This window comes from Diceros bicornis, chromosome 2 (genome assembly GCF_020826845.1).
Source record: "Diceros bicornis minor isolate mBicDic1 chromosome 2, mDicBic1.mat.cur, whole genome shotgun sequence".
In the NCBI taxonomy this organism is placed as follows: domain Eukaryota; kingdom Metazoa; phylum Chordata; class Mammalia; order Perissodactyla; family Rhinocerotidae; genus Diceros; species Diceros bicornis.
In genome coordinates, this window is record NC_080741.1 from 21,612,814 (window position 1) to 21,625,898 (window position 13,085).

Sequence of the window (13,085 nt, forward strand, 5' to 3'; positions counted from 1 at the left end):
GATCCAGTGGATATTTTAAAACATTTAAAATATTTTATATACAATATAGTGCCCATATTATTAGAGATAGGTAGATAAGAGGAACTCTTTTTTGTTTTTTTTAAATCTTCGTCACAAAGAAATGGAATCAAATCTGATTTTGAAGCAGTTTAAATCCAGGAATCTCAGCACAGAAGGCAGAGAAATGCCTTCAATTCTTGGATCTCTATATTAGCGATTCCTGGAACACTTTTTTAGAATGCCAAGACAGATACTCCGGGCACCTCCCCTAGAATTCTGCTTCATTCCTTTGATCCCTTCCTCCTGTTCTGTTCTTCCCTCGACCACATTACTTCCTGCTCCTCAGTTGCCCCTAGTCACCCCCCTCATAGTATTTTTGTACTTGTGAGATGAAAAGCCACCATAACTTTTGAGATTGTTTTCAAGTGTACAATGAGACACAAAGGGCTGTATTATACCATGTGTTGGCTTATAAATACTTTACAAACAATTTTTGAACTTTACAAAAAGATATATTGTACAGGGGCAGTAGCCTCAAAGTCTTTCCTTTCATGTCAACTAATGTTACTCAGAAACATCCAGATTCCCTCCAGGATTTAAAATATTATTCTACTCTTTTTATTTGATTTGGTTATAACATTCCAGAGCGAAGTCTATAAACTTAGAGTACTAAGAGAATTTGTAAGAGGAGAAATTAAAGACTCTTTACAGATTTCTATTTTGTGAAAATGGAAAGCTGTGTGTTCTGAAAACAGTAAAGTTTAGAACTAAAATCTTCACCTACCGTCATATCTACCAAACCTTTGGGGCCCTTGATGCCCTGGAAAGAACAGAAACAGGTTTAAAATGCAAGATGCTGAGGTCCAACACATTATTCTCCAGAGCTGGCAAGAAATTCTGAGAAAGTTCACCACAATACATAGGCCACCTTCTGCCCTTCGCTCCTGGCCCTGGAGTTCTCTCTGACCCCATAAGGAGGGAGGTCAGAGTGCCTAGGAGGTACAGCCCAAAGCTCAGAGTCCAGGATGCCCAGGAAGCTGGTACATAAAGACTCCTAGAAGACAAGGTCATTTGAGACCAAGCCACAGTTTAGGACCAAATTCAGGAAAAGGCCATTCAAGATCCCAGGACCATCCATAGACAGTTCTAAGGCAGACCCAGTCCTTCCCCTGCTCAGGCCACCCACCACCCCCCTATCTCTGTCCTAGAGACAAATAAGTCTTCCCTGGAACCCTGCAGAATAGAGCTGCCTGACTCCAGCCCCTCTGGGAGCCTAGAGATCTTTGTCTTTGTTTAGACTCTACAAGGTAGTAATTTGTCACCTCGGGCAGGTCACTATAATCTTCTCAGCCTTTGTTCCCTCATCTGTAAAATGGGCATAAGTAGTTCTTCTACTTGTAAGATTTTTGATTCTATGACTTGGTTGCCCCTCTCCAGTAAACCCTAAACTGCAGCAAAACCACCAGGTTCAACCCAGGGCTGACCCACTGTGTCACCCCTCATGCAAAGGCAGCCTAGCCCCCGAAGACGAGGCATGGGGCAAAACAAAAAGAGCCTCAAAGTCTTTCCTCTCATGCCAAATGACCTTCCAGGGAATTTTTAAAAATATATGTGGGCTTGCAACATTGTCAGTTCAGCTAGGATTATAGAAACGTCATGTTTTGTTAGGATTTTCTTCTGGTTTTTCCATAAATGTTGTTGCTGATCTTGTTTATATGGATAAACTCACTCTCCGGTGAGTTTTATGCATGTTTTACGTATTTAGACAGATTTATAAATCTCCAGCCACTCTAATATCTTCCCAACATTCAAGTAAAATATACATATTGAACAAATATACTGTATAAGGACTTGAAGCTGATGTCTTGTAAAGCAAATTGGTCCATTCCCTATATAGTTCCTCTTGTGTGTCCTACATTTTCATTTCTTCTTAGAGATGCCTCTTATCAAATCATTATTCATTTTTACACAAAGGTTGAAAATAAAAGAAAGGAGAATAGTCCATGTTACCCTCGGTCCTGGTGGGCCTTGGTCACCTGGAGTTCCAACAAATCCAGGAAAGCCAGCATTGCCCTAAAAATGACCAAACCAAAGGAATAAGCTTCCCTTCTTCAATACAACTTGATTAAAACCATGAGACCCACTTTGTGATACCAACTTATTATATCCAAGGTCCAATGAGTCTGCTACGGAACAGTTAGTTTATAAACTGATCAGTGGAGTGAGACATGGAGAGGAGAGAGAGAGGCATCTCTTTATCTAAATTTCCTCCTACCTACCTAAACCCGGCCACCTTGTGTACACACACACAAACACACACTTCCAGACTGAGCCTTAAAGGATGACTCAATGCTCAGCTGAGCCTCCAAGTCATGTAATCGAGAGAATGCAGGAAATCTGCATTGAAGGCCCGGCATCAGGAGACGAGAAAATTCCTCCACCACTTTCTGGTCTCCAGTGTCTCGGAAAAGGTATACACTGACCATGGGCTCACTGCTCATCTTAACAGGTATTTGAACTGACACAGCATTATCTGCGTGTAATTGATGCTTTACCTTTTTTATTTGAAACCACAGAGATCAGTTTAGGTGAGCAGGGCAATATTAGCCAGCAGCAAGCCAAGTTAGGCATGGATCAAATTTTTCTTTATGTCCTTGCCAATATGTGAAAATATCAATTATTGAGTGCCTAGAAAATACACATTCTCTTTCCTTTCCTCGTTTCTGCACCGAACACTAGTCCATGTCCTTTCCCCAGAAGGCTTGGCTCTCTACTGTCTATCAGCTAAACACTATCAAGGTTTTAGATACCCACAGGGTTACTCCTTCCAAAAAGAGCTGCCAGTGATTGCAACTCTTCAAGATTGAATCTTCAGAACCTTTAGAAATGTATTTTTAATGGTAGACTCTATAAAGCACAGTAAAAACATGACTCAAAGTCCACCAAGATTGCAGCCACATTCTTGAGAGTCTAGTCCTAAAATAGCTAAGAGAAAGCTAAGGCTTGGAAGAATCTTAAAGAAACATCAATATTTGCTCTGCAGCTAAAATAATACCCTTCCAAATGATATCTAGACCCACCAAAGACAGAAGTGCCCCCAAACTTGCTTTTTAACAGTTTGATATTGCATAACTGAAACTTCGACTTGGATTTTCTGTTGTTATGGTTTGGTGAGCTGCTCCTGCATTCAGAAGATAAAAGAGAGTGGGATTAAGTGGGGAGTGAGGTAGCCCAAGGAAGGTGTGGAATGTGCACTGACTGAGGAGGACATGGGGTCCCTGCTAAGAAGACAATAACCCAATGGAAATACACTCCTCTGAGTAGAGTGGCATGATATGGGCCTCTACGGATCTTGGGAAATTCCTTTGGTTCTTACCCTCTTCCCTCTGATTCCCTTTGCGCCCTTCTCTCCTTGGTGGCCCGGGTCACCATCTTCTCCCTGAACAGAATCAAAAGCAGAACCTTGAGTGTAAAGAAAAATAAGAACAAACAAATGACATGTGCTGCATACCAGTTGCCAGGCCCAGAAAGACATCTTCTTACTTGTGCGCCAGGATAGCCAGGAAATCCAGGTTCACCCTAGTGTCAGAAAGGAGATAAGAGCTTGTTTAACATCATGTGATTAAGTCTTTCTTTGACATTCCTCAGGGAAAAAGAAGAAACTATAATTCTGAGGAAATAGACTTAAAACAGTGCCAGAAAAAACAACTATAGCAACAGTTGTTATCTTGAGCTCCTCCCAAGTGGCCATATTTTATTTCTATAATTCAACGTGAAACAACTTGAAAATGATTTTTACAAATTCTTCCCTGTCCTTGAGATATTGTGTAATGAAACTTCCTTCTGAAGCATTTTCTCTATCAGTTTAAATAACCAGAGATCTGATCCAGTGGAAACCAAGGGAAGGGGCACCAAATTGACTGTTGGGAAGCAGATGCTCATTGTCAGATCAAAGGCATACTACAAAACAATTATTCATTCAACGAATATTCATTTAGCACTATTATGTGCTAGGCACTTCTCTAGACATGAGGAACTCAGTGGTGAACAGCACAAAGACCCTGCTATCGTGGAACTTACCCACTAGTGAGGAAGAGACAGATAAATGTCAGGGAGAGATAAATGCTATTCTAGAAAAGGGATTAAGGGATAAAGAGTCACATGGGTAGGGGTGGGGGTGGGGGTAACTATTTTATATAGAGTGATCAAGCTAAGCCTTTTGGTAAAGGTGGCGGTTGGGCAAATTGGAGAAGCAAGCCAAGCAGATATCTGGGAGAAGGGCATTTCAGGCAGAGGCAAGAGTATGAATGTGCTGTGTTGGAGGAATACTGAAGAAGAATGGAAAGGGGGCAGGGGGGCGGGGGGTGGGTGCTGCGTAGCAGGAGGAGATGAAGTCAGAGAGTTCACAGAGGGGCCAGATTGTGTAGAGTCTTGTAGCCATGTTAACAGTGGGGTTGATTCTGAATGACATAAAAAACAACAGCTGGGCTTTGAGTAAAGGAGTGACATGATCTGACTATGCATTTAAAACATGGCTCTGGCTGCTGCATAGAGAACTAACTAGATGAGCCAATGTTGGAAGCAGAGAGAGCTGTTAGGTGGCTATTGCAGTAATCCAGGTGGAAAATCATGTTGGCTTGGCCCAGAGGGTGGCAGTGGTGGCAGTGAGAGGCGATGAAATGCTGGGTATATTTTGAAGATAGACTCACCGTTATTTGTTGATGGATTAACCATAGGGGGTGAGACAAAGAAATTTATTAAAGATGGTGCAAGTATCCATCTTGAGCAACAGGCAGGATGGAGTCTCCACTCTCTGACAAGGGGAAGGCTGGAGGGGTGGCAAGCTGTCAGGGTAATCAGTTTTGACTGACTGGATGTTTGATGATATTAAAGGATTATTGTTAATTCTTAGGTGTGGTAATGGTATTGTGGTTATATTTTAAAAGAGTCTTTTAGAGATGCAACCTGGAATATTTATGCATGAAATATATGATATCTGAGGTTTGCTCCAAAATAATTGGGGGGTGGGGTGTATAAGTGGGTAGGAATATAAATAAAACAAAACAAAATCGGCTAAGGGTTTTTCATTGTCTGAGCTAGGTGATGGGTACATGGGAGGGAGGTATCATTGTATTAGTCTTGCCACTTGTATATATGTTTGAATTGTTCCATAATATAAGGTTAACAAACAAAAGAAGAAGAAGAAAAAAGCTGTTTGGGGATGCGCCAATTTTAAGTTGCCTATTAGATAACGAAGTGGAAACATATTTGGAGTTTAAGAGATTGGTCCAAGCTGGAGAAATAAACCGGAGATGACAGGAGAGACAGTACTTGATACCACGGGATTGGATAAGGTCACCTGAGGAGTGAGGAAAGAGGGAGAGAAATATGAGGATAGAGCCTGAGTCTTCCAATATTTAGGGGTCAAGAACACTCAGAAGGTCCAGCAAGGGAGACTGAGAAAGCAGCCAGCAAAAACCAGGAAAGTGGGGTGTGCTGAGAGATAAGAGGGGAAAGGTTTCAAAAACAAGCTCATGATCATTTTTGTCAAGTGCTGCTGAGAGATGGAGTACGATGAGGGCAGAGAACTGACTGCTGGATCTAACACCATGGGTCTTACCTTGACTAAAGCAGACGTAGGTGAGTGGGGAGGGCCAAGGGGTGAAGGCTTGACTGTCATCAGTTAGACCCAGAGCAAAGAAAGTGGACTTTCTCAATCTTGGCACTATTAACACTTTGGACCTGATGGTTCTTTGTCGTGAGGGGCTGTCCTGTGTGTTGTGGGATGAAAAGCAGCATCTCTGGTCTCTGCTCACTTCATACCAGTAGCATTCCTTCTCCTAGTTGTGATAACCAAACATCTCCAGACATTGCCAAATGTCCCCTGGAGGGTAAAATCACCCCTGGATGAGAACCACCGGCACAGACCTACTCCTTCAAAGAGTTTTGCCAGAGAGAAGTGGGGCAATGGGACCGTGGGGTTAAGTGAGGGTTTTGTCTTTTGTTTTGGGTTTTTTTTTTTTTCAGATGGGAGATATTCCCACCTCTTTGTATACTGATGGGAATGATCTATGGAGAGGGAAGAGAATTTGATGATGCAGGAGAGAAAGGTGATACCTGCAGTAGCCAGAGCCTTAAGGAAGCAAAAAGGGAATGGAATCCAGTCCATGAGAGGAGAGACTAGTCTCCGATAAGGGCGTGGACTCTCATCCACGGCAGTAGAAGGGAAGGCAAGGTCTGTGAGTAGAGAGCCAGTAAGTTGGCCTAGGTGGTGGTGGGTGTATGTAGATGTTCTCTTCCCACTGCTTCTACTTAATTCATGAAATAGGAAGTGCAATCATCCGCTGATAAGGTAGGGGAGAAAGCAGGTCTTGGAGGTTGAGGGGAGAGGAGAGGGTACGAAATAGTTGACTCAGAGAGGAGGAGAGTGCACAGACTAGGAAAACTTAGTCGGCTGGCCAAGAGGCAGTAAGGGCCATTTAAACAGAGATCATTATGTCTTGCCAGGAAAAATTCATGCAAATGTGGACTGAATCTGTGTGTTCCAGAGTGTTAGCTGTATCACAATAAGCATAGACTGCCTTGAGCTTAGCTCAGGGCTGGTATGTGGCTCAAAACGTGCACATTTGAATTCTACCCGGAATTCCCCTGCTTTGCAAACTGCCCCCTAGAGAAGAAAGACTTCGCTTGCTGGGACGGGGCTCCAGTGGCTACCTTCTACACTCAGCTCTGTCTCTAACTAGCCATGTGATGTAGGCAAGTTACTTCACTTCTCTGAGTCTCAATTTTCTTATCTGTATATCAACAAGGTTGAACTAGATAATCACTGAGGTCTCCCATTATTCCATCATTCCAGCCAGAGATATTTACCAAGAGCTGGCTGTGTTTTGGGCATTTTCTTGCTGAATAAAGTGGTGCCATCTTGCAGCCACAAGGGAAATAAGAATTGCAGAGAAGCCAGCCCAGAGTCCCGTTAAGTAGCTGAGCATCACTACAGAAATCCAGTGATTTCTTTTTTTGTGAGGCAATAACTGTAACTCACAGACTAAAGCGCCCCAAATACCTGTGGCTATTGACATCTGATCTGTTCAACAAGCTTCACACAGCTTCTACGCGTCAAAGCCTCTGTCAGTGACCCAGTAACTACATGTTCAAATACCAGCTTCTTACGGGAGTGGAAATATTCAAATATACTTATTGAGCCCCTACTCTGTGCCAGGCTCTGTTCTAGCAATACAAAAATGAATAAAATGCAATCCTGCTGTCAAGTTCACAAGCTGGGAGGCAGACATATATGCAGGGATAAATTATAATACAACCTAGATGGAAAGAGGCTACTGCAGAAATATGAACAAGATGCTTTAGGCACACAGAATACAGGACAACAAATTCTGTCTGGGGAAGTGCAATAAGGCATGTACAAGGAGAAGTTGATATTTGAGTTGATCTTAGAAAATGAGTAAAAATTGTCCAAAAGAGGGAGATGAGGAAGGACATCCCAAATAGAGGCAAGAGTGTTTGCAAAGGCAAGGAGTTGGGAAAGGGCCTGACATGCTCAGAGCTGGGATGGGAATATCTGGTGTATCTGGAAGAAGAGATAAGGGGTCTGATTTTTAACAAGGGAGTGACAAAAGTCAGCTTTTGGATTTTAAGGAGGGAACTCCAGCAGCTACAACATGTCATAAACAGCATGTAGAAACCATTCCTGGCATACCACTTGCATAACAACTCTTACTTTAGTAAAATAAAATAAAAACCATGTTTTTAGTTCAGAATACTCTGTAAGGTAGCCCTCACCTTTGTTCCTTTTCTTCCCGGATGTCCATATCCATCTGGACCAGAAAGACCCTAAGAAAATAACATACGATAAATTATAGAGTCATCCGGATCAACACTTGGTTGATAATATTATCTGAACTCTTGGGTAAATCAGCAGTGCAAGGAGGTGAGGAAGGCAGGAGAGGCTTGTTGGAGGTTTATCCCACCTTCATAGGATAAACACTAGACAACCTTCATAGGATAAGGAGGGGGTAAATGTTTAAAACTGTGAGAGACAATGATATAAATAAGTTTTTTTGTGTTGTTTTCTTTTTTAATTTTTAACCCCCTCTTCAGCAAGATTCTATACCTCAGCAAGAAGACACCACATTTGTAGGAAACCAAATCACTGTACAAAGTTCCCCTGGGGCTAACCTTGCTTTCCTTGTAGGATAAAGTAACAATGGAAGAAGCTCCAGAATTGGTAAATCTCTAGGAAGAAAGATAGGCTTTTGGGGGAAAAGATTAGGATAGAGGCAATGTAGTTTAGTGACTAAGTGCACAGAATATAAACGCAGACAGACCTGAATTTTTATGCCACTTCCAACACTGGTTGTATGAGTGACCTTGGGCAAGTTACTAACCTCTCTAAGCTTCAGTTTCCTCATCTGTTAAATGGAGATAATAATATCATCTACATAGCACAGTTTTGGGAAAGATTAAGTGAGATTGTGCCTGGAAAGCACTTAGCATGATGTCAGGCACAAAGAAAGTACTTGGTAAGTGGTCGTTATTCTGCTGCTGATAGTGGCAGTAGCAGTGATGATGTTGGCAGAGGAGTAGTCATAGTGGTGGTGGTGGGGGTGGTGGTGGAGGTGTTGGTGGTGGTGGTAGTGGTGACAATGGTCATGGTGATGGTGTTGGTGGTGGTGGCAGAAGTGGAAGTGGTGGTGACGATGATGATAATTATGACAATATTGATGATACTACAGGGGATCTTAGCACCTCTGCATATAGACAGTGAGGTTCATGTGACAAAGAGTGAATTCAGAAACTTTTAGGGGCTTTTTGTGGAAAGGACAAGGACTGCACCTAAATCAAGTAGATCAAGTGAGAAGAAAAATTAAAAATTTTAAGCCACAAAAATTGTTCTTATGATTAAAAATAGAGATGCCCTATGATCCAGCCATCCCACTACTGGGAATCTATCCAACGCACCTGAAATCAACAATCCAAAGAGGCTTATGCACCCCTATGTTCATTGCAGCATTATTCACCATAGCCAAGAAGTGGAAGCAACCTAAGTGTCCTTCAACTGACGATTGGATTAAGAAAATGTGGTGTATATATACAATGGAATACTACTCAGCCATAAAAAAAGACAAAATCGTCCCATTTGCAACAACATGGATGGGCCTGGAGCGTATTATGTTAAGTGAAATAAGCCAGAAAGAGAAAGACAAACACTGTATGATCTCACTCATATGTGGAATATAAACCAACACATGGACAGAAAAACTGGACTGTGGTTACCAGGGGCAGTGGGGGCGGGGGGAGGGGGGTGGGGGGTGAGCACAAGAGGTGAAGGGAGTCATATATATGGTGATGGACAAACAAAAATGTACAACCCAAAATTTCACAATGTTAGAAACCATTAAAACATCAATTAAAAAAATTGAAAAAAAAATTGTTCTTATGGTCTAAGGAGGACAGTTCAAAGTATTAGAAAAGAAAGAAAACTAAGATAAAGAAGATCGCCAAAAATGAATTATTTGGGGGTAAAAAAGGATGCGAATGAGGTTCGTTTGCTGTTATTCCAGCTTCTCTCTGATGAAGGATAAGCAGAGCCTCCAGCATCTGTAACCCCAGAGAATCAAACTATATATTTTGGAAATATCCTCTCTGACATTCCTGAAGTGACTCCTTCAAGAAAGGCATTGTTCTCCAGCTTTGTCTGAACCAGGGAGAGGTCAGTAGGAACAAGCTTTGTGTTATTTTCAATCAGGATATTTTAATAAAGTTAAACAGTGTTAACTTCATCATCTGAATTACGTGTAGACGCAAAACATTATGTGCCCTGTATTCCATTTGATGGCAATCCTATTCTGTTCTTTCCCTCGCCATATTTCACTTTAAGCTTCTGTTTTCTCTCCTTGCTATAAATGCAATGTCCGTGCTGAGTGCAAAACAACTTCAGGTCCCTCCTGGGATGAAAGAATCTCAGAAATACGAGTTGCAGGAAAAACGACATTATTGTATGGTAAAGCTAATTCCAATAAAGTGGGGAACTGAAAATAGTCCCAAAATAGTTAACTTGCCCTCATGATCAGAGCAATGACTAAGGTGAAAATGCAGAGCCCTACCTTTGAAAATGTTATCTGTGAAGTAAACCTTTTATGATCCTCTGACTCCAAAGATTATTTCTGTGCTCTGGATAATTGAACCTACGCCCTTAAAAGTTTGCAACTCTGATCGGCTACCTTATTTGTTTCCATGAAAAATTTTTTCATTGAACATCTCTTTATCTCTAAAAGATGCACATGCTTACAAAATATCTTTGTCAAACAGAAGAGGTTGACCGGCACTTCCCTCTTCAACAACATGTGAGAAGGCAAAATAAATCCCAAGACATCTCTAGATTCTCTTTCTGTGAAGAGTTTGAAAATCTTTGACTATTTAGATTCACAACAGCTGTAGTGATCATATCATATCTGTAACCCCAAGTTTAATTCATTAAGAATATTAGAATTTTATGTGAAACAAGAACAAATAACAAACAAGAAATTCAATCAAGCATCCAGAACAGAGAAACTAGACTTACGGGTTGCCCTCTTGGTCCTTGTTGACCCTGTGAGCCTCTTTCTCCTGCATCACCAAGCTCTCCCTTTTATAATAAGGGATAAAGATTAAATTAATTTTATCCTGTGAGCTCATGCCAGTTTATGTCATTTTCCTCAGATTTTACAGTCAATCTTTTCAAGTCCTGTTGGCATCATCATACAGTCCAAGGTAAATATTTTCCTCTAGATTTTGTTAGATATAGATAACTAACAAATATAGTAAAGATTTTAGTACTGAAAATCAGCAAAACCAGGTATGCAGCACCAGTTACAGCATGTTCTATTATTATGGCTTTTACTAGGTGGTGAGTCCATATATCTATCTATTGATATGTTTTTGTCTACTGATATATACAACCATCTATCTATCCATCTTGCTATATGTCTGTCTCTATGTCTTTCCTTCTCTATCGAGCTATAAGGCAGTGAACAGTCAATAGTATCACCAACCACATCAGAAACTCATGCTAGAAATGATCACATAAGGAGAGATTCGTATAAGAAAACCAAGTTGCAATCAAGGAAAAGTGTGTTCTCTGACATTTACCTTTATTCCTCTTGGTCCAGCTTTTCCTCTTGAACCATTTGGCCCTGGAGGCCCAGGATTCCCCTGCAACAAGACCACAACCAAAATCACCTCAAGGGCCACAAAGTTAACTATCTGACTCTCTTGTTGTTATTGAAATGGTCTGGAACTGATAATATGCTCATGAAGCACCTTTAATGTTTTATACAATTAATTTTATCCTCCAATATACAAAATGCATAATATACACATGTGACCTCTAGGCTGGGGGGTTTGGGTGGGGGAGTAAGGTGTTCTGTGCAAAAGGCCACATCGCCACGCACCAAGAATTGGAGGAATTATCTGGCTACTAGAGGGAAAAACACCACTCAATTAAGTGATTGGGAAGACAAATGCCTGAACTTTTACCCACTCCAAACAGAAAATACTATCAAATGAGAATGAAAATAATACAGTCAGTTATGGGGCTAGTTCTTCCTGACCAAGAGAGAAGGAGGGCAGAACTAAGGCTTAGGCCAGCCTGGAGCTGCTGTTTTCAGTCTCCAGACAGAGACTCTTATCCCTGAATTTATCGTGCTGCTCAGGGTTTTAGGCTATCTCAAATGCCCCTTTACTCAAAAACCACTCCTGATCATCTGTCTAAATCTGGTCTGATCTTTCTATAAAGCACTGGGATATTGGTGGGGAGTAGAACAGACAGTAGAAAGACCCAAGTTGGGGGTTAGTTTGGCCACTTACTATCCAGATGACAAGTCTTTTAATCTCTTTGAGCCTTGGTTTTCTCATCTGTAAAATTGGGATAGTAATGCTTCCTATATGTTCACAGAACTGTTTTTTCTTGCACTAGAGGTAAATATGAGCTTGTGTTACACACTCTTGAGGTGTAAATCCAATCTCACTGATCACTATATTCCCACAATAGACCTAGAGCACAAGGGGGCACATAGCTGGTGATCAATATCTATTGCATCCAATTAGCTATTTGAAGAAAATCCTGATACCCACAGATCCCAGAACAAACAGTGTAGATTTATGCTATTTGTCCAGGAAGACTCGGGTGCATGAACCGGCCATTGTTAATGAGCAGCTGTGTTGTAGCTGTTAGTTTTTCAAACCTACCTGAGCACCTTGTAAGCCTTTTTGTCCAAAAGTTCCTGGTATTCCTTGTCTTCCTCTCAGTCCCTGGTCCAAAGATGAAATGAAAATTCAACCAATTTTTATAGAGATATTTATTTTCCGTGTAACCACAAAATCATCTTGGATGTGGATGGAAGCACAAATTAAGGTGGCCTGACACATCCCTATCTCATGTATCACACTTTAATCAGACAACATCTGCACTCTGAAGCATCCCCAGCACACTCACTCCAAACTCACTCCATCCGAAGCACAGGATGCGAATCCTCAGTATCTGTACTTTTAACCATCTCTCCAGTTGAATATGATGAAAACTAAAGTTTGAGAACGTAGCTTCTATATTTTAATTCACCCAACTCATTTTAAACCCTAAAAGGGGAATGAGAGGAGCTGCTAGGATATTGATCTCCTTTGAAAAATCAACCTTTTCTTTATATATACAAGGGCTAAAGACAAGAGATTGCATTCTGATTTTATCAAGAACCAAAAGTACATTTAAGTGGCCTAATCTCACTGAGCATGTTGCTGGGGAATTGTTCACTTTCTCCCCAGTCTATTTTACTTCACTGATTTTTGACACTTTAATTTTTCTCCAGCTTTTCTGAGAAATGCTTTCCTATTGGAAGCATTGATCATGGCTTCTATACTCTTGGGTGAGGTATTGTAATCATCTGTTTAAATAGACCATTATATCTACATCCCAGCAGGAAGTGAGAATTAAGAGAGGTTTTATTGATTATCTTGCTCATGGTTCACAACACGACTTGCTCCCTTCACACTCAGCTGTGTAATAAAGTGAAAATAAAGGAGAAGGCCAGGACACG

At 41.2% G+C, this 13,085-nt stretch overlaps 1 protein-coding gene across 1 annotated transcript in view; it reads right to left on the bottom strand.

Annotated features, from left to right (window-relative positions):
• Window positions 1-13,085, bottom strand: part of LOC131413005 (collagen alpha-4(VI) chain-like) — an 83,371-nt gene that overhangs the window by 16,610 nt on the left and 53,676 nt on the right. Inside the window, exons 22-29 of the mRNA XM_058553342.1 lie at window positions 12,244-12,306; window positions 11,146-11,208; window positions 10,580-10,642; window positions 7,798-7,848; window positions 3,544-3,579; window positions 3,377-3,439; window positions 2,011-2,073; window positions 785-820 (exon numbers count right to left, since the gene is read on the bottom strand). Coding sequence (XP_058409325.1) covers window positions 785-820; window positions 2,011-2,073; window positions 3,377-3,439; window positions 3,544-3,579; window positions 7,798-7,848; window positions 10,580-10,642; window positions 11,146-11,208; window positions 12,244-12,306 — 438 coding nt within the window. The remainder of the gene's footprint in view (window positions 1-784; window positions 821-2,010; window positions 2,074-3,376; window positions 3,440-3,543; window positions 3,580-7,797; window positions 7,849-10,579; window positions 10,643-11,145; window positions 11,209-12,243; window positions 12,307-13,085) is intronic.